Source organism: Cervus canadensis, chromosome 10 (genome assembly GCF_019320065.1).
Source record: "Cervus canadensis isolate Bull #8, Minnesota chromosome 10, ASM1932006v1, whole genome shotgun sequence".
NCBI lineage: Eukaryota > Metazoa > Chordata > Mammalia > Artiodactyla > Cervidae > Cervus > Cervus canadensis.
Window position 1 is genome coordinate 50,577,824 of NC_057395.1, and position 22,952 is coordinate 50,600,775.

Sequence of the window (22,952 nt, forward strand, 5' to 3'; positions counted from 1 at the left end):
GACGGATGGGCGGCGGTGGTGGCAGGGGCAGGCGGGGCTCCGCGCGGGGTCCCGCGAGGAGGGGGTGCGAGCGGGAGGGCCGGCTGTATAGGGCGTGGGTCGGCGGCGATCCAGCCGGGGTGGAGCCGGGAGCCGGGAGCCGCAGCGACGACGCTGGGCGCTCAGAGCTATGCGTCCGGGGTCTCGGGGAGCTCGAGGGTCGCCCACGTTGGGGCTGCTGCTGCTACTGGGACTACCGTGGCCGGTGTGGGGGACCGGGGAGTTCCAAGGTGAGTGAGAAGTGCCCCCCAGGGTCAGGGGAGGCACTGTCGGGATGGAGGTTCAGAAATCCCCGGGAATCCCGCGGGCCAGGACAGGCCCTGGGGAGGGTTTGGGAAAGTCTCCGTAGGAAATGCCCAGGGACTGTCAACTGTAGTTAGGCTGACATCTCGGCCCCAGATGCCCTGTGCCAATGGTTAAGCAGAGTGGCAGGGCCCCTTCCCCTCTGAGCACCCCCAAGCTCCTCTGGATTCTCTGCTCTGGCCCCATCTGCCAGTGTGAAGGTCCCTGGACCTCCATTTCCTAGGGTTCAGTGGCGCTCGGTCCTCCAGGAAGCCCCAGACCACTGGTGCCCTGGAGTCCCTGCTGTGGCCTCACACTAAGGGACTAGCTGTGGCCTCCACACTCCTGCATCATCCCACGTTCACTGCCTCATCCCGGCTCTGGGGCAGTGTGTATACTGTTTATACTGTTGCCTTGTTTGGTTAGATAGCAACTGCTTCAAACAGAAGGTGCCTGATAGCAGGGCCCTGAGGGAAGCCTCTAGCTCTGTCTCTTCTTAGAGTGACCCCTCCAAACTCTCTGTGAGATGGGGTTGACAAAAATCTCTCCTGCACATCAAGTGCCTGACCAGGGGGCAAGAAGGGGACGGCAGCCTTAGGTTCCAGAGCACTGTGCAGGGGGTAGGGGTGTCACAGTGAGGGGCACAGGGCTAGGATCCTGCTGTGTTCTGGGATGTGCGTGGGGAGGGACAACAGCCCTCAGGCCTTTGGGGATGGTCCACAGGCATTCCAGTGCTCCTGCTTTAGCCTGAGGTCTGGGGACGATGAAGGAACCCCTGGGAGGAATGAAGAGGGGCTCTGTGCTCCCCACCACCACACTGACTCCTCTGTTTCCACTCCCATCCACCTAGTCACTACAGTTCCGTCTCTGCCTCCTTGCCCGCATCAAGGTACCAAGGGCCAGTGTGTGTGCGCAGGGCCAGGAGAGAACCCCCAACCCACACTCACATGTGCACCCCTTCCCCTCTCCCCCTTGGGAAGCCCAGGGCCAGCTGGATCTAGTTAAATCCTCTCTGGCCTGAGACCCCACCATGGCTTCCCTCATGCACTCAGACCCCTCCCTGCACTAGCCCTTCAGCCTCCATTCCAAGGTCCTGCACCTCCCTACCCCCACCCCCATCTCCTTAAGGGCAACTGCTGACCCACTCAAGGAGGACTTGGCAGAGGGAGACTTCCTGGAGCTGCTGCTATCCCAGGTCTCTGATGATGGGGTCTAGAGGAGGAGATGGAGAAGGAGAAAGGAGTTGAGGTGGTCTGGCAGGAGCTGAGCCTCTTCCACAGGCAGCCATCTCAGCCTGGTCGGCACTGGGGACAGGGCTGGGGTGGGTTTGGGGAGCGGTCAGTTCTGGGAGCTAGGCTTCCCCAGGGACTGAGTGCCACAGGGGCGGGAAGGTTGCCTGCAAGTTCTGGGCAGCCTAAGGTCTGATTCCTTCAGGGCGGGTGTGGGTGTGGTGAGAGTTTCTGGGGCCCACTAGGGGGGACTGGGAGCATTCCAGGGGAGCATTCCAGGCGCCTTCTGAGTAATGCTTGGCTCCTCGAGCCCCCTTAAGCATTCCCAGCCTGGGAGCACTCAGGCTCTGACTCCCAAACAACCCCCCCACCCCCTACTCACAAAGGGGGCTTCTGGGCCAGGGTCCCCGGAAGCCCTGCTCCTAGCACAAAGCCCCAGGGGAAGCTCTGGGCAACATCTGGTTGTTGTTTTTCTCAGATGGTGGCAGAGAAACAGGCATCCTCTCTTCACAGATCTCTCACCCTAAAAGCATTTGCTGCCCCATCTAAAAATACCCAAAGCTGCCTCCCATTTCCTTTACCCTCTGTTTTGGGGGCCGTGGTCTCTTCCTTGTGATCTTTGATCCCCGTTTTCCCCTCCCAAGGTCATTAGAGTTCCCGAGTCCCCCAGCTGAGTTGTTCTTCCCAGACTCCTCTCTCTTCTGCCTTCCTCGCAGCTCCTGGGTTCCAAGGATGCCCTATGGATAGTCACCCTTCTCTGGGCTAAACCTTTGAGTATTGAAGATGAAGTGTCCTGTTCCTGCCTGCTGACATCCTCTAACTCTATCCCTGTGTTGTCTCCAACTTCCCTCTGTCCCTCTGGTCCCTCTTACCTTCTGCTCTGTCCTCACCCCAGGAAACACCCTTGGAAAGCCAGTCATTCTGCACTGGAGCCTAGATGGACGACCCCAGCACACGGTCACCCTGGAGGAACCGGTCAGTACCAGGCCATCCCTTCCCGTGTAGAGGCCCAGAGTCTCTCGGCCCCTTTGCCCCTCCCCAGATTTCAGCATGGCAGTTTTGCTAGGGTCCCTAGATTTCCAGAGTCCTTTAGTCCCCTCCCCAAAGGTTTGGCAGGTGGGGGTGGGAGACATCTAGATGGAGAGAGGTTGCACATATGGAAGTCATTTTCCAGTTTCCTCTCCCCCACCTCCTCCCTAACCCTCTCTTTCCAGTATTATTCAGGCTGCCCCCATCCCATCAGGCAGAGGTGTAGCCGGAGTTCGTGGGGCCTAAAGTTTTTCAGGGACATTTTTAAGAAAGCACCAAAATATCTTCTTTTTGCAAAGTGACACTGGATGCACTGCTGTCCTCGCCAGGACCCTGTCATTTAGGGGCCTGAAACTTCAACCTTACTGACTCATGCAGGGTCTACTTCTGCCCTTAGATGCAAGCCCACCCTGTTTTGTTTCTTATGGATGCTCTACCCCAGTCTCCTCCCAACAGCCATCCATCACACACTTCCAGAATAACCTTGTCCCCCTCTGTATGTGCCATGGAGCCCAACATCCTTTGTGTGCCCATTTCACAGAGGGGCAGACTGAAGCCCAAAAAACTTGCAGAAACTGCTCAAGGTCACGCAGCTCTTTAATCCATAAGCCTGAGGCCTGCTAAGGTCTGAAAAACTTCAAACCATTGGTCAATGTCCCCCACGCCTTGAGGGGCCTATTCATCCTGAATTATCAGGAAAGAGAGGACAACCCACTGTCCAAGCCTGCAAGGAAGAAGGCAGAAGAGCACTGCCATGAAGGCCAGGGCATCCCCAGGGCCAGCACCGCTCAATCGAGGGCCCTCCCTGGGTCCCCCAGACCCTCAGGGCCTCAATTCAAGTGGTCAGCATGGTGCTGGCCTGAGATCTGAAGCTGTTCCTCACATGCTGGGGCTACCCTGACTGTAGACCTCCTTCTGGGCCTGGCCTGGGTTGTGACCAAACAGGAGGGGAATGCCAGAGGGGCTTTGCTTTTCCCACTGTCTCTGTCCCTGAGAAGCCTGCCAAGATGAGGACAGCAGACAGCGTGGCAGGGAGTCGTGTCCTTGAGGCAGGCAACACCTCCATTTCAGGTTGGAGATGGAGTGCATGATGAGCGGTAGGGTCACCGGAGGGGAGAAATGAGGACAGCAGGGGCCACAGAGAACAGAAGGAGGGATGGGAGGGGGGCAAGGGGATACTTCCCATCTGGACTGCCTCCTTTCCCTAGTGCAGACCTTTCTCCAATAAAACAAGTGGCATTCCGGCCACATGAGCTCATGCTTGGGGCGTGGGGGTGGGGGTGGGGGGGCTTTAGGCTGGGGGAAGGGACCATTTGCTCCCCACCTGCAGAGGAAGGGCCCCCCCAACAAGACTCAGCCTCTTGGCCTGAGGCCCAGGACAGTGCATTGTGGGATAAGAGGGAAGGGCCAGCCAGGGTGAAGGCCAGCATTCCAAAGACACAGCCGCTCTTCAGGAGGCTCCCAGCTCGCTCCAACTCTGGGCCCCCAGCCAGGCTGAGTGGACAAAGAGGGGCAGATGGGGTACTCCCACAGGGTGGAAGCCGCAAAGAAGGTAGGGGGAAGGAGAGATGGGCAGGCTGGCTCCAGCTCCCCCTCCTGACATCCAGCCGAGAAGAAAGCCAGTGTTCTCTTGGCCTGGGTTGTGGGTCAGGGTTTACTTTTCAGGCTCAGGGAAGCAGGTGTGAGGTGAGCCTACTGGGGGTGTAGGAAAATTTGGTGGTGGGGGGAGGAGTTTGTCAGCATTGGAGGTGGAGGTACTAAGTCTGAATCCTACAGGGAGTGAAAGGAGAGGTTGTGAGGAGGCCCAAGCCGTGGCTCCCCCACTCCCCAGCATCAACATCTTCAGGATGGCGCTGTCTTCCTTGTGTGGAGGGAGCCTTCTGGGCATGAAAGAGGAGGGAAGGCCAGAAGAGCCCAGGGCCCTCAGGCAAGGAATGGCATCTTTCCGAAACCCTTCATCTCTCCAGGGAGGATGCGGAGTGAACCTAGAACGCTCTATCAAATGGCTGCTGTTAGAACAGACATTCTAAGTTTGGGAACATCTTTGCATGTTCGCAACCCGCACCCACCCACACCCACCACGGCGAGTGGAGGTCTTCTGCTCCGTGCTCTCCCCGTGAACTCCCTTGTCAGCTACCTCTATATTCCTCCTGCTCCCTGGCAGGCAGAGGACCTGGATGCCCACCCTCTCAGCCCGATACTCCTTCTTGCCCAGGTCCCAAACCTAGAAGTGAGGCTGGTGGCCTTGGAGGCTGAAGGTCAGGAACTCCTGCTAGAGCTGGAGAAGAATCAGTGAGTACCAGGTTGGGGAAAGAGCTGGGAGCCAAGAACTACCCCTCTCTCTGGGGAAGGATCACTGCTGGGGGCAGGGACTGATGGGATCCCCAGAGGGAGGCTGGATGGGGTGAGAGCCCAGAGGAGGAGGTACAGGTGACAGGGAGAGTCAGTGCTGGCCCACGACTGGCTCCCTCGAGACTGAAATGGGTTATTGAGGCTGGATTCTCTGTGGGGCATATCTCTTATCCCAGCCCCAAAAACGTCTTGTCAGCTTCCTGCCATGAATGAGTGAGCATCACCTGCTGGGTGCTCATAGGGTGTGCTGAGTCAAAAGAGAATCCAAGATGGATTCCAAGAATGGGCAGGTGGTCCAGAAGGCAGGAATGCCAGGCACAAAAGTACAGTGGCTACATAGGTCAAGGCACATTCAGGGGGTAGCAATTCGTCTGGCTTGCCTGGGGAGTCTCCTTCCATAGGGAAGGGAGCAAAGAGAAACAAATTTGGGGAGTCCTGGTAGAACCAGATCACAGAAGGCCATCTTGGTGCTGAGTATCCAGGATAGTGCAAACCCAAAGATTTTGAGCTGCTGAATGAACAAGCAGAGCTGGGCTGGGTGAAGTGAGTGTCTAAGATGGAGAGTGGGTTCTTGAAACCATCTAGATTGTGTTATCAACATCTCTCATTTATCAAGGGCTTGTTTCATCACAGGCACTGTTCTGAGCACCCTTCATACACATTTTTTATTTGCCCCCATGCACTGAGAACAAACTCAGGTTCCCCCATGCCTAACTATAGTTTCTCTGGGGTTCAATATCCCCATGTGTTAAAAGAGGTGATCACATCACCTCATCCCTAGGTTTGAGTGTGTGGGTGGAGTTGGGGAGCAAAGCTGGAGGAGGGGGGAAGAATGGAGAGTGGAGAAGCAGGCATCACAAGCCTTTGGGGGAAGTTTTGGGGTAAAGAGGTCAAGGTGGAGAGGGATGAAGGATTTTCTTCAAAGAGAAATTGACTTGTGGTTGATCCATCTTGGTGGGAAGGATGCTGGTGAGGTGAAGCCTGAAGATGAAATCATTACTTGAGTGGGGTCTGGAGAAGGAGAGGAGGAGGATCCCTGCTCACATGGGCGGGATCTGCAGGTGTGATTTCTGTTTTCTCTGGAAATAGGGGGTGAGCCTCAGTGAAAGACAGCTGGGGAGATATGTAGGACCTGGGAGCCTGAGGAGATTTTAAGGAACTTTGAGTGGGAGGAGGTGCCCCAGAGCAAGGGTCTCCAACCTCTAGGATCTAATGCCTGATGATCTAAGGTGGAGCTGATGTAATAATAGAATTAAATAGTAGAAATAAAGCTGATGTAATAATAGAAATAAATAGAAATAGAATAATGTAAATAATAGAAATAGAATAAATAGAAATAATAGAAATACAATAAATGTAATGCACTTGAATCATCCCCACACCATCCCACCCCTACCAACCCCACCTCATCCCCATCCATGGAAGAATTGTCCTCCATGAAACTGGTCCCTGGTGCCAAAAATGGTGGGGACTTCTGGACTAGAGGTTTGTCCAGATATCCAACAAGGATAGGCAGCAGCCAGGGCCACCTAAGGAGTTCACACTTCTTGGCTCCAAGGTCCACCTTCTTGGCAGTGTTTCCTGACTGTCCTCCTGCCCGATCTCTCTAATACCCCTGACCTGTGGATCCAGCTGCCTGCCACAGGTCCCAAGAGAACCACAAACTTTCCCCTGTTCCTGCTCCTCCCTGGTGCTCCCCACACTCCCATTTCCACATCTAAGCAATTACCAAGACTCCTTCCTGACCTTCACCTTGCTCCCTCTTGCCCAAGATTTTTCAGAGCTAAGCAATGCACAGTCACTCCTTTCCTTTCTCTAAGAGACACCTTGAAAGTGAAAGTCGCTCAGCGTTGTCTGACTCTTCCGGACCCCATGGCCTATACAGTCCATGGAATTCTTGAGGCCAGAATACTGGAGTGGGTAGGCTTTCCCTTCTCCAGGGGATCTTCCCAACCCAGGGATCAAACCCAGGTCTCCCACATGATGGGCAGATTCTTTACCAACTGAGCTATGAGGGAAGCCCATATAATGACACACCTTGGCTGCTTCTTCAGTGCTAGCCCTGTGCCTCACTCATCAGTTCAGTCGCTCAGTCATGTCTGACTCTGCCACCCCATGGACTGCAGCACGCCAGGCCTCCCTGTCCATTACCAACTCCCAGAGTTTACTCAAATTCATGCCAATTGAGTCGGTGATGCCATCCAACCATCTCATCCTCTTCTCCCACCTTCAATCTTTCCCAGCATCAGGGGCTTTTCAAATGAGTCAGTTCTTCGCATCAGGTGGCCAAAATATTGTAGTTTCAGCTTCAGCATCAGTCCTTCCAATGAATATTCAGGACTGATTTCCTTTAGGATGGACTGGCTGAATCTCCTTGGGACTCTCAAGAGTCTTTTCCAACACCACAGTTCAAAATCATCAAAAGACATTACATTACTTTGCCTCACTCATAGAGCTACTCAATTAGCATTTAAGGAGGAAGACCAGAGGGGGAGGCAGGGCTGGATTAGGTAATTTCTGCAACACCCCCTCCCAGCAGGCTGCTGGCCCCAGGATACACAGAAACCCACTACAGCCCAGATGGGCGGCCAGTAGTGCTGTTCCCCAACCACAAGGTGAGATGCTTCCAAGGGCCCTGAGGACAGGGTGACAAGTGCTGGGGATGCACCCCTGAGGGCCTCTCCACCGTTTCCCCCTTCTCCTCCTGTTCTAAGGAGAAGCTGGAGCTAGTCCCGCACCACGCTTTCTTTCTTGCCCCTCCACTTCAGCCCTGGCTGAGATTTGGGGCTGGTCCTTTGCTCTCCAGGATCACTGCCACTACCATGGGCATGTGAGGGGCTTCCCGGACTCCTGGGTGGTCCTCAGCATCTGCTCTGGGATGAGGTGAGGAGTTCTGGGGGAGGAGGCTGGGCCTGGGGCTAGGGAAAGATGTCCCCTGACTGCCCTCCCCTGCACCCCTTTGCACCCTAGGGGCCTGATCACACTCAGCAGCAATGCCAGCTATTACGTGCATCCCTGGCCAGCTGGGGACTCCAAGGACCTCTTGACCCATAGGATCTTCCGGGTGGAGCAGATGTTCAGCACGAAAGGAGCCTGTGGCCACGGGGACCCAAGGGACAAAAGGGACATGACCAGCCTTTCGTGTGCCACCCAGATCAGGGTCAGGGGCATGGGCAGGGGTGGGAATGGAGTATCCAAAGCCCTTTAAAATCAGAAGAGACAGGAACAGTGCAGCCCCAACTTAGGGCGTCCTGTCCTGATATTTTTATTTGGGAAGCTGAAGGAACAAATTCTAGCAAAAATATTTTAGAGTTAACTTTGTGCTCTCTGAGAACTGGGGTTGGTGGTCAGGGTTCAAGCCCAGCAGCCTGCCACTCAGGATCACCATTGCCACCCCCCACCCACCCCCACCCAGGAGAGGCGGGAGTCCTTCCAAAGTCCGAGGTACCTGGAGCTGTACATGGTGGCGGACCACACCCTGGTGAGAGAAGCCCCAAGGGGGTTGGAGAGCCTGGCTGGGGTCAGTTCAGCCTGTCGTCTCACCGCAGCCGCATCTCTGCCTCTCTAGTTTTTGACTCAGCACCGGAACTTGAACCACGTCAAGCAGCGTCTTCTGGAGGTGGCCAATTATGTGGATCAGGTTGGGTCGGCAGGGAGAGAGCCCTTCTGGGGGTGACTGCGACGGGGCAGACTTGGAGATATGGAGAGGGAACGGAGGGGAGACAAGAAGGGTGCTCCCATGGAGGAGCCCAGGCACCAAGGCAGTGATCCGCTTCAGCCTGCTCCCCTGCTCCCGCAGATTCTCAGGACTTTGGACATTCAGGTGGTGCTGACCGGCCTGGAAGTGTGGACCGAGCAGGACCAGAGCCGCGTCACGCCAGACGCGAACGCCACGCTCTGGGCCTTCCTGCAGTGGCGCCGGGGGCTGTGGGCGCGGCGGCCACACGACTCCGCTCAGCTGCTCACGTGGGTGCCACCTACCCCCACGCGGTCCCGGCTGGGCGGCGCGGACTCCCGGCCCGCCCGGTCATGCCGCGCTCCGCTCTCAGGGGCCAAGCTTTCCGCGGCGCCACAGTGGGCCTGGCGCCCGTCGAGGGCATGTGCCTCGCGGAGAGCTCTGGAGGCGTGACCACCGTGAGCATCACCTGGTACTGAAGCGGGAGGAGAGGTGCCGGGGGGTGGTCCTCGCAGCCCGCGGTGACCGTAGCCACGTCCTCCCAGGACCACTCGGAGTTCTCCATGGGTGCTGCGGCCACCATGGCCCACGAGATAGGCCACAGCCTCGGCCTCAGCCACGACCCCCACGGCTGCTGCGCGGAGGCAGCGGTGGAGCAGGGCGGCTGCGTGATGGCGGCGGCTACTGGGTATCCGCGCGGGGCCGTGGTGCGGGGGTGCGGGGATGCGGGGATGCGGGGATGCGGGGGCGGGGCTGCCGGGCGGGACCTGGGCCTTCCCCTGCTGACTTTCTGTGGGAGAAATGGTTATCCCTGTTTCTTCTGTGAAATCGGGATGATGGTAACAGTTCCCGCCCTAAAGCAGGCAAAGTGGGTTCCCGTGATGTGATAAATTATTTTCGGAACAACCTTTCGAGGTGACTCCAACCTCGGGAAGAGTGGCGCTGGGTCGGGATTTGACCTTGGGTCCTGGGCTGCTTGCTCCTGGCGTCACACCCTCCTGCCTCGCGCTCGCTGTGTGACTTTGCGCGAGTTACTTACCCTCTCTGGGTTCTGCCTCTAGAGAATTCGAGCTGTCTGTCGCGCAGGCGGTGTCTGCGCATCTACCGGCTGCTTGGTCAAGCACCAGTGTGCTGGAGGGTGGTGGGGGATTGGAGACACGCAGGGGTTGGCGGGGGTGGTCCCCGCACGCCCGACGCCCTCCCCCGCCCGTAGGCACCCGTTCCCGCGCGTGTTTAGCGCCTGCAGCCGCCGCCAGCTGCGCGCCTTCTTCCGAAAGGGAGGGGGCGCTTGCCTCTCCAACGCGCCGGACTCCGGGCTCCTGGTGCCGCAGGCGCGCTGCGGGAACGGCTTTGTAGAAAAGGGCGAGGAGTGCGATTGCGGCGCCGGCCAGGTGGGGTCCGCAAGACCAGCCCCGGGGGACCAAACTGGCTCCCGCCCGCCCCTCCCCGGAGGTCTGGGCGCTGCAGCCTCACCTGGTCTCTCCTCGCCTTCCCGGCTCCAGGAGTGCCCCGGCTCCTGCTGCCTTGCCCACAACTGCTCGCTGCGTGCGGGGGCCCAGTGCACCCACGGCGGCTGCTGCGCACACTGCCTGGTGAGGGTATGGGAGGCTCCGGGGTGAGGGTGGGGGGCCCTTGGGGGCCGGCCTGTTGGCCTTGGCTAATTGGCGCCCTCGGGTTCCCTTGTGGGTGCTGGCACTGCTCAGTGCATGGGTTCTCCTGAACTTCCCCACCGGGCTCTCCCGTGTCCGACTGGCGCTCTAGAAGTGAATCTCTGTTCGTTTTCTCTCTATGCCTCGCCACCTTCCCTTCACCCGGGTCACCTGCGTAGCTGAAGCCGGCGGGCACGCCATGTCGCCCGGCTGCGGGCGACTGTGACCTCCCTGAATTCTGCACCGGAGCCTCCCCTTATTGCCCGCCGGACGTTTACCTACTGGACGGCTCGCCCTGCGCCAGAGGCCGCGGCTACTGCCGGGACGGCGCGTGTCCCACGCTGGAGCAGCAGTGCCAGCAGCTCTGGGGGCCTGGTGAGCCCAGGAGCGCGCTCCGCAGTTTGCGCTGCTTGGTGCTCTAGGGGAGGTGTGCGGGGGCGGGGGGGCAGGGAAACTGAGGCAGAAGGGGCGTGGCTCCAGGCTGGGCTGTCCCCAGTCCGGCCCCTGCTTCCTCAGGCTCGCGTCCAGCCCCGGAGGCTTGCTTCCAGGTCGTGAACTCCGCGGGAGACGCCCAGGGGAACTGCGGCCCGCAGGGAGACGGCAGCTTCGTACCCTGTGCGCAGAGGTGGGGAGCGGAGGGAAGGGAAGCTGGGGAAGAGGGTATGGAGAAACACCACGCGGTTTGACCACCTCCGCTTCTCCCTAGGGATGCGCAGTGTGGGAAACTGCAGTGCCAGGGCGGGGAGCAGAGCCCACTGGTGCCACACGCGGTTCCGGTGGACTTCACCGTACACCTGGGCAGCCGCGAGGTGACTTGCAGGGGGGCTTCCGTGCAGCCCGGTGCCCAGCTAGACCTGCCTGACTTGGGCCTGGTAGAGGCAGGCACCCAGTGTGGACCTAGAATGGTGAGCCCTGCCCACCCAAGCCCTCGCTGCCACTTGAGTCCCATGGGTCAAAGCCTCACTGCCCCTCACTGCCCAGTGCCCTCACTGCCCACAGGTGTGCCAGGAAAGGCGCTGCCAGAACACCACCTTCCGAGAGCTGGAGCTCTGCCTGATGACCTGCCACGGTCGTGGGGTGAGTGGCCCGAAAGGTGTGTGGGGGTTGACCCTGGGAGTCCGCAATCTCATGGGACCCTCCTTTTCTCTCTTCCTCTGCAGGTTTGCAATAGTAACCGTAATTGTCACTGTGCTCCAGGCTGGGCTCCGCCTTCCTGTGACAAGCCAGGGTTCGGCGGTAGTGTGGACAGCGGTCCTGTGCGCCCTCAAAGTGCGCCCAAGGGTGTAGGGGGGAGGGAGGGCAGGTGGGGAGGAGCCACGTGGCGCACTCAGGACTCAGACTACCCTCTCCTCCGCAGACCGGGACACCTTCACGCTGGCGGTGATCCTTAGCTCTGTGCTCCCTCTGCTGCCCGGGGCTGGCCTGGCCTGGTGCTGCTGCCGGCAGCCAGGACTCTGTCTCCAACAACGCTTCTGGGGCTCAAGGAGGGACCTCATGTGCAGGGGGTAGGCACTGAGCTCTAAGCTTCTGCTCCGCAGAGTTCTGCTGGACCTGGAGTAGCTAGGGTGGGGTCTGTTGCCCTCAGGGGCAGAGAGGCAGGCAGAAGCAATGGGAAGAAGCCTTGAGCAGAAGGCCCCAGTGGTCTTCCAGTGAAGCCAAAGGTGTAGGTCCATACAGGGCTCCCACGGCCCCCATTACTGTGCTTCAGCACCCCTTTTCCAGTACCCCCTTGTCTCCTGTTTCTCCCACCAAGAGGCTGCTTTATCCTTGGCTTTACCCTGTTTTTCCACCAGCTCATAGTGCAACTCCTGCTCCACTGTGCTCTTCAAGGCCTCTCCAGTTTCTCTCTCATGAACTTTCAGCCCTCTGACATTTCCTCTGCCTAAATCTCTGCAGTTACCACCTTCAAGTTCCCAAATGCTGGGGCCAACACACCTTTACTTTCCTTGTCACTGGGCAGCTATGGTGCTGGCTGCCTTGTGCCAAGGACCTGCCCCTAACACAGAGCTCCATGACCTGGGGTGAGGACCACATGATACCAAGTATTGTCAGTCTAGGGCTGCCTCCTCACTGGGTGCGGGGCAAGGCAGGCCCCCTTTGACCACATCTGACACAGCCTGGCCTTGGGAACTTTCTGGGCAAAATGAGGGACAGGGCATGGTTTGGACTGGAGATGGGAATACAGGGCATCCCAAACAGGAGCAGGGCACAGCTGAAAGGGCCTTGACACAAAGAGTGTTGATTGTGGGTCTGTGAGCAGAGGATCAAGGTGGTCAGAGCTTGGTGGGTCATTACTGGGGGCTTACAGGAGGCAGCGACTACATGTCATCACCAGGTAAAGTATTGAGACTGTTGTTTCAAAGAGATATCAGAGGAAGTGGTAAGGCCCTGGAAGATGAGGTGTGAGCAGCTGAGCATAACTCAGAGTCTTCGAGGGCAGCAGGGCCACCCAAGAGCAAGGAGCACAGACACGGGTACCACTGGGAGAGGAAGTCCATCCCTCTTTGGGACCTGAGTGACATCAACAGCTGGAAGATGTTGGGGTGTGCCAGAGTTTGGGAAAAATGTCAGGGTTGGAGAGAGAAAGTGTCCAAGGCCCTGGGAAGCATAAGTCTCTAGGGTTCCCCTCAGGAGGGAGCAGGAAGGGAGCTGGAGAGAGTCACCTGGGTGTAAGCCTCTACCGCAGGGAAGCAGCCCCAGGGTGCCATGCTAATGGTCGCTATCTCAGTCTCCTGGTCTCTAACCCACTGCCCAGATCCAAAGATGGCCCACGCAGAGGCCACCTTCTGGGCAGCACCCACCCAATGGAGTTGGGCCTGACATCCCCTCGAGAGCCCCAGCCCTTGGGTGAGTGAGGCACAGTAGGAGATGGGGAGGGAAGGGAAGGGATGGGCTCTTGTCTTCTCTTTCCAGCCAGGCCCCTCCTCTCCACCTAGCACCCAATCACCTTGAGCCCTGTGCCCCACCCTGCACCAGGGACTCTTGCCACCTTTGTTCACAGCACTCTTCCCCCACCTGTTGCTTCCCAGACCTTGAGAACTCTGCTAGAACCCAACAGCCACCTTGAGAAGCCTGTTCCTCATAGCCCTGCTTGTATCCCTAAGGTAGATGGGGCCCTCCCCCTCCCGTAGTTCATTTATCCTCCTCTAGCTCCTCATCTCACAGTCCCTGACTCGGAGGTTTTTGAACTTGTACATTATGGAAATGAGACAGACGTTGTGGAGAAGCTGTTGTCTGAGGCCAGTCGCTGGAGGTCCTGGGGTGGGAGGAAGCAGTTCTACGGTTTTCCCTGAGGGAGGAGAAAGGGTCCCAGCCCTTCCCTGGAACCTCCACTTCATTCTCAGCAGGTAGAGTCCAAAAGCCAAGATCCTGTCTCCGGTGAAGTGACTCCTGACATGAGAAGACTTAAGGACAGGTGGCTACTGACTGCCACTCCAAGGAACTCGGACCCTCAGGGGAAGAGCCAGCAACTCAGCTGACTTCTTGCACCTTCAGGCAGCTTTGAAATTTCTTCCCTGAATTACTGCCATACCACCTACTCCAAGACCCTGGAACCTCATCAGAATTTGCACAGTGCTGTCCCCAGTCCTCAGGGCTGTGGGATCCTCTTAGAGTACACCTTCCAGCGTAAGCAAGAATCCATCCACCCAGGAGTGAAGGCCATGTAGTCACTGACCTCCTGTCACTAGGGGGCGCTGGGTCAGGCTGGGCACCCAGAGAGGCCTCTGTCCCAGGAGTCTGGTGTTGGTGTGCAGTCCCCCAGTCGCCTCCGACTCTTTGCGACCCCATGGACTGCAGCACCCTGGCCTCCCTGTCCCTCACCACCTCCTGGAGTTTGCCTAAGTTCATGTCCATTGCATTGGTGATGCCATCCAGTCATGTTATCCTCTGATGCCCTCTTCTCCTGCCCTTGATCTTTCCCAGCATCAGGGACTTTTCCAATGAGTCATCTGTTCCCATCAGATGACCAAAATACTAGAGCTTCAGCTTCAGCATCAGTGCTTCCAGTGAATATTCAGGATTGATCTCCCTTAAGATTGACTGTTTGATCTCTTTGCAGTCCAAGGGTCTCTCAGGAGTTTTCTCCAACACCACAGTTTGAAGGCATCAGTTCTTTGGCAGTCTGCCTTTTTTATGGTCCAGCTCTCACAACCATATGTGACCACTGGGAAGACCATAGTGCTGACTATACAGACCTTTGTCAGCAGAGTAATGTCTCCGCTTTTCAACACACTGTCTAGGTTTGTCATAGCTTTCCTGCCAAGAAGCAATCATCTTTCCGATTTCATGGCTGCAGTCACTGTTCAGTTCAGTACAGTGCAGTTTAGTTCAGTCACCTGAATGGAACTGTATAAAAGGAGTCTGTTACTCATACTTTATTCAGACCTAGCTCTTAGGAGGACAGTGACTGCTGGGCCGGAAGCCTGGACTCCAGGGGCCCTGTATTTCAGACTGAATCCACTTCCCTGGAACCTGACCCCTGCAAAACAAACAAAATCCTTGGGACTTCCCTTTCTGCGTCCTGTTCTCTCTTGTCCTTCAGATGCATCCTCCGCCCCACCCCATTCCTAGTCCTCAGGTGAGATTTTAGAGGAGCACGGGGCTGCTGCAGTCCCCTCACTTTGGATGTTAATCAACCCCTCCTCCACTCCATGGGAGGGAACAAACGAAGCCATTTTGGAGAGGACTTCAAAGAAGTCAGATTGCCCTTGACCCTCTGTGAGTCTTCTCTGTCTGGAAATTCAATACCATGGGACTCCCTGAGGGTGACAAAGGGTGGTGTCTGGATGACAGCCAGGCCCCAGAAGTACTGGGCATAGGATGGTGTTACCTTGCTTGAATGATCCCTTGGCTCCACCTCTCCTGCCTTCCATGGACACTCTTAGCAGCCATTTACTCTCTCCCCTTGCTTCATGCAAGAGTTGCTTAGTGACCTTCTTTATCAGCTAGATATTGCTATATAACAAAACCACCTCAAAACTTAGTAGCTTAAAACAATAACCAATTCTGTGAGTTGGCAAATTAGGTTGAACTCAGCTGCTGGTTTGATTGGTTTCAACTCACCTCACTTAAACATTTGCAGTCAACTGTTGGCCACTGCTTTTGGGGTTGGCTGGCTTTTGGGTAGGGAGATGGGGAGAGTGGGCTCTGTGTCTCTCATTTCTCTAAGAGGCTAGCCCAGGCCTGTTCACAAACAGCTGGGGAGGGTTCTAAGAGAGCAGAACTCGGATTAGAGTGCAACAAGGGAGGCACTTACCTTGAGCACGAAAAAAGTAATCAAGATAAATAATATTTTAATGTAATATTTTGTAAAGATCAAAATTAGCACAAAGTCTATGATGAGCAAAATAACAAAATTTTAAGACAGGATCAGTTACCATACCAAGACTTTTAGGAAACTGAAACAAACAAACAAAAAAATCTGTAGTTGTGATCTTGAGACAAGTACCTTACTTACTTCATCCTGCAGAAGAAGCTTGCCAGGCTTCCTGAGAGTCCATGACAGGCACGTTTTACTTCCATAACATTCTGTTGGTCCAAGCAAGTCATAGGATTCCAGGGGTTGGGAGGTAAACTCCACCTTTACTCCAGGGAGGAGCAGCAAAATCACATTTCAGAAGATGTGAAGAATTGGAAAATGTTTGCAATCACTTGCTGGCAGCAGAGTTGCAGCCTCAAGGCTCAGGCCTTGTTTTCACTCTACCAGTTAAAGGCGCTGAATGAGAGTGTTTGCTAAAGCCCCCTCCTAGGTTCTCTGTGGGATTCTGATTCATAGAGATGACAGAAAAACGACACACAGAGGTTAGTGCCATTGAAAGAAGTTTTTATCTCTTACAGTTCCCTCGAGAAAGGGGGGCGCCCACTGAGCAGAGTCAGATAGGGAAGCACCCAGTTTGTAAAGAAAGACTGAGGAACTGCCAGATTGGAAGAAACTAAGGCAACACTGACCACTAAGTGCATTGTGGGATTCTGGATGGGATCTTGAAACAGACAAAGGACATAAGTGGGAAGACTGGGGAAATGCAAAGGGATTTACAGTTAAGTGTCTTGTACCAACATTAATTTCCTTTTTTAATAATTGTACTACGGTCAGGTAAGATGGTGATATTAGGGGAAACTGGGTGAAGGATATAAAGGGAGCACTAGCATTTTTGCAGTGTTGTAACTTTTCTGTAAGTCTAAATACCAGCTAATAAAAAGTTAAAGATAAAATTATAAAAGGAGAAAAATTATGTTGTTTCATAAATTTAATAGTTTAGTATGGGAGAGACAAGGTCAAGTGGCTCCCAGATCTATCTGAAGGTGCTGCCTGGGTGGGGACTCAGTAAGGGCGGGAATCATTCCCAATGCAAAGGCTCCTCCCACCAGAGGAATAGTCAGCATAGACACCTAGGTTTCCATCACTGCGGCCCAGGGGTGCTGGGAAGGAGGCACCTGTCTGACAGGGGCTCTGTCTCCAGTCGTTTGCTCCTGTTTGCTGCCCAGCATGGCCAGCTGCTCGGTAACCACACTGCTGTTGCTACTGCTTCTAGGTGAGTGGCTGCCTCCCCCCAGACCTCTGAACCTTAGCTTCTCCGTCCCGGATCCTCCTTAATCCTCAAGAAAAAGGTGGGCGCACAAGAAGGTGATTCTAGGAAAAGCCAAAATGCAGGAAGAAGCACCAGTGTTCCACCTGTGCTCGAGGTTTGAGGACACACAAACAGCACCCTGCCTCCAGCTTTTGGGTCCCATGGAGCCATGGCCTCCCAAATCTCGCCTTGGTAACTTTGCCCCAGGAACTTTCTTTTTCCTATTGCCTGCCCTCCCACCTCTATTACCCTTCTCCCAGGCCCAGCCCTCCACCTTCAGTCTTGCAACTTCACACTGATTCCTTGCCTTGCATCCTCAATGTCTCCATGCCATGCATCTGCTGTTCCAACCACCTGGACTATCCCTCCCCAACTTGGGGCATCATGGAGGGAGGGGGTCACTTTACCAGGTGGTGTAGGGCGGGGAGACTGGAGAAGGTGAGGGAGACCTTGGAGCTGAGATGTGCTATTTTGAGGGGTGCTCCTGGTGGAGGGAAACAGGTAAGCAAAGAACAGAAATGGCACCAAGACCACAGGAGACACTAGGAGCTGATGTGTGTGGCCGAGGCCTGGGGATGTGAAGGCTTGGCTGGGAGAGAAGGGCAATGTGTGTCTGCTGCTCTGAAGTCCTGGAAGGAAGGGAAGGAGCTTGGAGTGGGGGAGAGGAGAGAGAAAAGAAAGACCAATGCCAGAGGGGGCCCTGCTCCCAGATCGGAGGTAGGAAATACCCCACTACACACACACACACACTCGGAAAGAAATGGGTGCTGAGCCAGGCTGGGAAACTTCCCTCAGACTTTGGGGCCCAAAGGCTTCTCATCTGAGGAAGGCTCCTGGAAGCAGAGAGAACCGAGGGGCAGGGTAGCCTGGTTTTGATGCTCTAGGGGGAAGGGGCTGCCAAATTCCTGCAGAGACTCTAGCTTGGCTGGATTGATTTTTATTTTAAAAAATGTATTTGTTTTTGGTTGTGCTGGGTCTTTGTTGCCACGCGCAGGCTTTCTCTAGTTGTGGCGAGTAGGGGCTACTCTTCTCTTGCAGTGCACGGGCTCAGTAGTTGTGGCAGGTGCAATCTTTTCGGACCAGGGATCGAACCCTTGTACCCTGCACTGGCAGATGGATTCTTATCCACTGGACCACCAGAGAAGTCCCTGGCTGGATATAGATGCCCATGGCATTTAGTGCCCATGGCACTTACAGACAAAGCTCACCCTCTGCCCAACAGACCCCTGGTATGTGACTGGGCTGTGCCAGGCACACTCTCTGTCCACAGTGGAGTGCCCTATGGCTAAGGACTGAGCCCCATGGCCAGTCTGGGACTTCTCTTGAATCCACACCCCATAGCCAGGACTAAATGGCTCCAGTACCTGAGCCTTTGCCAGGAATCCCTCTTTCACTTGGCTGGTGGAGAGGAGAGAGGCCAGGGAGAAGCCAAAGTCCATCCAGATGGGGCAGCACTGGTTAGATGGGTAAGAAGGGAGCAATAGAAGAGGATGGTGGGGGAAGATGCAGAGGCAGGAGGATGCGCTAGAGACGGTCAAGAAGGAAGGGAACCAGAAAACTATAGGTCACTCCAAGGGTCTCCAAGGGAGAAGGGAAAGGAGGGGCATCTGACAAGTCAGGCGTCCCGGCATGTCAAAGAAAGGAAGAGGAGCAGCCACTGTGCTCAGTGCCATGTCTTTACATTAATTCTATTTTTATGATTTATTTTTGGCTGCACTGGGTCTTCTTTGCTGTGCCGGGAGCTTTCTCTAGTTGCCGTGGGCAGGCTTCTCTTATTGCGGAGCATAGGCTCTAGTGCGCTCAGGGGCTCAGCAACTGCGGCTCCGGCGCTCGAGACACAGCTGCTCTGGGGCATGTGGGATCCTCTTAACCTCTGGACCTCCGTGCCATTCTGATACGTCTCCATTAGCCAGGTCCCCAGAAGCCCTGCTGTTTTCCGTGTCAGGTGGGGCCCAGGACAATGGGAAGAATCTCAAGGACCCCTCTTTGGATGGGTGAGAGGTGGCGCCTGGGGAGGGTGGGTCTCAGCTTTCGGGGGAGGCCAGCCAGGCCCAGCCTCGACGCTCCGCATCCACCGCAGACGTGCTGCAGGAATGCCCAGAGGCCGTCGCTGCCCATCCCCGCAACGGCAGGCCAGTCAGTGCCAGTCGCTAACGCCTCTGGATCACATTCTGCCCACCTCGAGTTTTGAGCATTCCGCATCTTCTGAGGCCCTGACCCAGAGGCGGGGGTGAAGTGTGTGTGTGTCGGGGAGGGGGGGGGCCACGCCAACAACCGCAGCCTACCCGCCTCTCCAACAGGATCGCGGAGCTCTGTAGCACCGAATCCATGCGTGGACGCGGCCGACGCGTGCACCGCCGACGAGCGGTGCCATCGGCTGCGCACCGCGTACGTGGCGCAGTGCTTGGGTCGCGCCGCGCCGGGGGGCTGCCCCCGCGCCCGCTGCCGCCGCGCCCTGCGCCACTTCTTCGCCCGCGGGCCGCCCGCGCTTACCCACGCACTGCTCTTCTGCCCTTGCGGCGGCCCCGCGTGCGCAGAGCGTCGGCGCCAGACCTTCGTGCCCTCCTGCGCTTTCTCAGGGCCTGGCCCAGCGCCACCTTCCTGCCTCAGGCCCTTAGACGCCTGCGAGCACAGCCGGATCTGCAGGTGCCGGAGGAGGTGGAGTAGAGGGAGGGGGCGGGACGCGCGGGCTGGGGTCCGAGCCACGTGTCGCCCACTCACCGCCTTCCGGCCGCGCGGCGCAGGCCCCGCCTCCTGGCCTTCCAGGCCTCCTGCGCGACCACAGCCAGCAGCCGTGACGGCTGCCTCCGAGACCAGGCCCCCAGCTGCCTGCGCGCCTACGCAGGCCTCGTGGGTATGCACCGCCCGGAGGGGATCTCCCGGGGATGCCTCCGCCTGGATGGGCCGATTACCCTGCTTTCGGGGTCTCGCCAGGCACAGCCATCACGCCCAACTACGTGGACAACGCAAGCGCGCGCGTGGAGCCCTGGTGCGACTGCAGAGCCAGCGGAAATCGGCGTGAGGAGTGCGAAGTCTTCCGGGGGCTCTTTACGAGGAACCGCTGCTTGGGTGAGGGGCCCGGGAGGGGCGGGGCCCGGGAGGGGCAGGACTCCAGTCGGCCCTTACTGCCGCATCCCAAGGTCCCTGGCTGGCGGTGAGCAAACTGAGGCCCGTAGCGGAAGCCACGCAGACCCACTTCCTTGCTTCGGCCACTTCTGAGGAGGTTCCATCCTCCAGACACAGCCAACTCCCCCCAATAATAGTCTTGCCTTTCGAGTCTGAATAGCTGGATGGTTCGCTGACCAGTCTAGGAGTTAGGGAATCTAAGTTTGAAGCCTAACCCTGCCACTTACTAGCTGAGAGTTAGTTAACTCCTCTAAGCCTTTTTATGTTCATCTGTAAAATGGGGGTGATGATTGTCATGCTTCCGTAAGGAGAGAAGACTGCAGTTTGTAAGGCACTCTTAACACAGCTGTGTTTAGCATCGTCCATCCCGAAAGCCTTGCAGACGTCCTCTCTTCCCATATCTGCCTGGGGAGGACCCATGCAGGATGCCAAGGGTCTCAGTTTGGCCTTGAGGAGCTGGGCCCTGTGCTAGGTTTTCTCAGCCAAGCCCACCCTGCATCCCTCCACAGAGAGTGCCATACAGACCTTTGACGGTGGGTGGCCCCCAATCCTACGTAACCAACTGGACTCCCACCAGGACCCTGAGCAGAGTCTCCTGCAGGTAGGTGCAGACAGGGGCTGGTGAGCTGGCAGCCCCTGCACTGCCTCCTTCCATGGCAAGTGGGCCTAGTTGGAGGCATGAATGCCCTGGGAGGGTGGGGGTGGCAGAGCAGAACCCGGCTTCTCTCTCAGGTCCACACTCTGCTCCCACCTGCCAAGGTGTCTACTGCTGATGCACCCCTGGAGGGGAGCTCCCTGCTCTCCATGCTTCTTGTTCTGGCTCTCCAGTCCCTGTTCTGACTTGGACAGCAGACCTTGGACAACTGTCCCACCCTGCCTGGGATATTGGGCCTCATCAGTGGCCTGCTGCCCCACTGAAAAGGGACTGGCTTGTCTGTTAAGCTGGCCCACTGCTCTTGCTCTACTGCTCTTTGCAGATCTGGACACTCTTTATCATGCTCTAAGGCATACATCTGAACAGACTTGTAGGCCAAACTTCCCTCTGGTACTGCAGCATTTTATGGCATCCTCCTAGTTAGGCACCACCCATCATGATAAACACCTGCACCCCATAACTAACATTGGCAGATTGCTTCCTGTCCTTGATGTCCTGCTTGTTGGACACCACGTTGAGTGAGAATCCAGTTCCCTGCATTGCACTGGCCATATAGCCATCTTCCCTGTGGTTCAGCCTAGCACTAGGACTGACATCCATAACTCAATAAAACCATGTGCGCTGAGACTGGCCCTGTTGTCGTGTGATCTATGTTCTGGGAGCCGGGAGACCAAGGTCAGCTGCAGGGTGTGCCTCTGCTGGCCTTGGATGGCCTCAGAACCTCTCCAGGCATCATCTTCTCAGGACCTGTGGATGCTGAACTGAATCAAATATCAGGTCTGGTGCCAGGGATTTTGGTTACTTGTTTATTCTTTCATTCTCTGCTAGCCATCAGATAAAGAAACTACATTTCCCTTGCAGTTAGGGGGTGGTCGGTGACACAGTTCGAGCCACTGAGTGAAATTCACAGATAAGGCTTCCAGGAGAGCTCTTTAAAAAGGAACAAACTTCCTGACTGGGGCCCTTCAGCCTCTGGCCTCAGCTCTTCCCTCTTCTTGCCCAGAACTTGGAGGCGATGCCTGGGAACATGGGCACCATCTTGGAAGAGGAACCACGTGACAGTGTGGCACACCAGCCTGTCTGCCTTCCTCTGAGCTCTACTCTGTGAGAAAAATGATGTGTCTCATTTGTTTAAACTGCTTATCCCCAGGTGTCTGTTATTTGCAGCTAAATATAGGCCCTGATTGACACACTTCCACCTATGGGGTACCTAGGAGCCCCAGGATCACCCGCTGTGCTCACTTAGGGCAGCCCTCCGCCTCAGTGCACACAGAACCCTACCCTGACAGACACTGGAAAGAAGGAGTAATGGTGTTTTGTTTTGTTTTTTTCCTGTGTAATTGGTTTCTGTCCATGTGGAGAGTCAAATTCTTCCCTGCAGCAGAGGGAAATTTATCAGAAGGGTTTAATACACAGTGTGTGGCCAGTGTGGACCCAGTGGATGCTAAGGGCATTGTGTTCTGTAGTTCTCCACATCTATAGTTCTGTGGAGGAGTTTTGGGAGAGGGCAGAACTATGGGAGCAAGGTACTAAGCTTTCCTCAAAAATCTGGGGAGTCCTGATTATTTTCTGTGTCTCTGGGCTGCTCCATCTCAAACCTGGTTGGAATTTGGCAGGGGCCAGAAGATAGTTTGGAGTGGAAGTTTTCGGTGCCTTGCTCAGCCCTCTCTGGGATAGTGCAACCCATCCCCAAGCTGCCTGGAATGTTGGCTGCTAACACAGCTCACAGCTGCCCACTTCTCTAGAAGAGATACCACAGAGGTGGCCAGTGGCCAGTGACTGAGGCAGGAATTCAGAGGCCTGGCCTGCGTGCCTTGGGGGGCAGCTGTGTGTGCCAGTCATGCTTCAGGGTTCCCTGGGATTTTAGGCTGAGGCTGGATCCCAGCTGATCCCAGCTGGATCCCATCCTAGTGTAGCTCCTTCCCCTGCCCACTGCTGCTCCCTCATGTAGAGGTTCCCCTGAGGGCACTCCCTCCAATAAATCATGGTCTCAGAATCCCTGTCTTGGGCTCCATTTCTGGAGAACCTGACCAAAGACACGGGGGTTAGGTACAGACCACACTGAAGCCCAGGCCTGGGGCTGTCCTGATCAGAAAAAGAGCCACTGGATCTGAGACTGTGTTGTTAGCAACTCATACCAAACCCACAGACACTACATGGGGCAGCCGTCAAACAACCTCCCGCCTTCAGCCAGTACTCCCCTGACTGGAACCAAACACAGCTCAGACTGGCTTGGGCTTCAGGCACAGCTGTCTCCAGGGGTTCAGATGATGTTGCTCCTGCTGATCTCTGCTCCACTCTGAAGCCAGACAGGCTCTCACCACAGGATGTTACCAGCAGCCCCGG

General features: G+C 56.3%; 2 protein-coding genes across 16 annotated transcripts; both read left to right on the top strand.

Annotated features, from left to right (window-relative positions):
• On the top strand, positions 1-14,148 carry ADAM33 (ADAM metallopeptidase domain 33). Of its 11 annotated transcripts, none has more exons than XM_043479897.1 (21): positions 7-269; positions 2,446-2,525; positions 4,795-4,871; positions 7,468-7,546; positions 7,738-7,814; positions 7,902-8,091; positions 8,347-8,412; positions 8,500-8,571; positions 8,731-8,897; positions 8,981-9,065; positions 9,153-9,295; positions 9,821-9,998; positions 10,110-10,205; positions 10,436-10,631; positions 10,773-10,881; positions 10,963-11,161; positions 11,256-11,333; positions 11,417-11,525; positions 11,614-11,761; positions 13,012-13,103; positions 13,286-13,338. In XM_043479897.1, the coding sequence occupies exons 1-21, from the start codon at positions 170-172 to the stop codon at positions 13,321-13,323; spliced, it is 2,379 nt and encodes a 792-aa protein (XP_043335832.1). In that variant the 5' UTR covers positions 7-169; the 3' UTR covers positions 13,324-13,338. The 11 variants fall into 11 exon arrangements, 10 of the variants coding, with proteins under 10 accessions (XP_043335836.1, XP_043335830.1, XP_043335828.1 ...); XM_043479898.1 differs by having other exon boundaries at positions 10-269; positions 10,110-10,199; XM_043479895.1 differs by having other exon boundaries at positions 3-269; positions 7,471-7,546; positions 9,821-10,205.
• A 2,533-nt stretch (positions 14,149-16,681) lies between these two features.
• GFRA4 (GDNF family receptor alpha 4) lies at positions 16,682-21,584 on the top strand. 5 transcript variants are annotated; one of them, XM_043480006.1, is made up of 6 exons: positions 16,682-16,789; positions 19,126-19,471; positions 19,570-19,679; positions 19,760-19,894; positions 20,461-20,552; positions 20,711-21,584. In XM_043480006.1, the coding sequence occupies exons 1-6, from the start codon at positions 16,744-16,746 to the stop codon at positions 20,789-20,791; spliced, it is 810 nt and encodes a 269-aa protein (XP_043335941.1). In that variant the 5' UTR covers positions 16,682-16,743; the 3' UTR covers positions 20,792-21,584. The 5 variants fall into 5 exon arrangements, with proteins under 5 accessions (XP_043335941.1, XP_043335938.1, XP_043335939.1 ...); XM_043480004.1 differs by lacking the exon at positions 16,682-16,789 and adding an exon at positions 16,828-17,017 and having other exon boundaries at positions 20,684-21,584; XM_043480005.1 differs by lacking the exon at positions 16,682-16,789 and adding an exon at positions 16,828-17,017.
• The last annotated feature ends 1,368 nt before the right edge of the window (positions 21,585-22,952 follow it).

Excerpts from the sequence above, each read along its gene's own strand:
- ADAM33 (XM_043479893.1), top strand. The coding sequence starts at position 170 with ATGCGTCCGGGGTCTCGGGGAGCTCGAGGGTCGCCCACGTTGGGGCTG. Across the intron at positions 7,547-7,737 it reads TGCTGTTCCCCAACCACAAG|GATCACTGCCACTACCATGG; the intron begins GTGAGATGCTTC and ends TTTGCTCTCCAG. Across the intron at positions 8,092-8,346 it reads CGTGTGCCACCCAGATCAGG|GAGAGGCGGGAGTCCTTCCA; the intron begins GTCAGGGGCATG and ends ACCCCCACCCAG.
- GFRA4 (XM_043480002.1), top strand. The coding sequence starts at position 16,903 with ATGCAGGAAGAAGCACCAGTGTTCCACCTGTGCTCGAGGTTTGAGGAC. Across the intron at positions 17,018-19,125 it reads GCCTCCCAAATCTCGCCTTG|GATCGCGGAGCTCTGTAGCA; the intron begins GTAACTTTGCCC and ends CCTCTCCAACAG. Across the intron at positions 20,553-20,683 it reads CTGAGCAGAGTCTCCTGCAG|GTCCACACTCTGCTCCCACC; the intron begins GTAGGTGCAGAC and ends CTTCTCTCTCAG.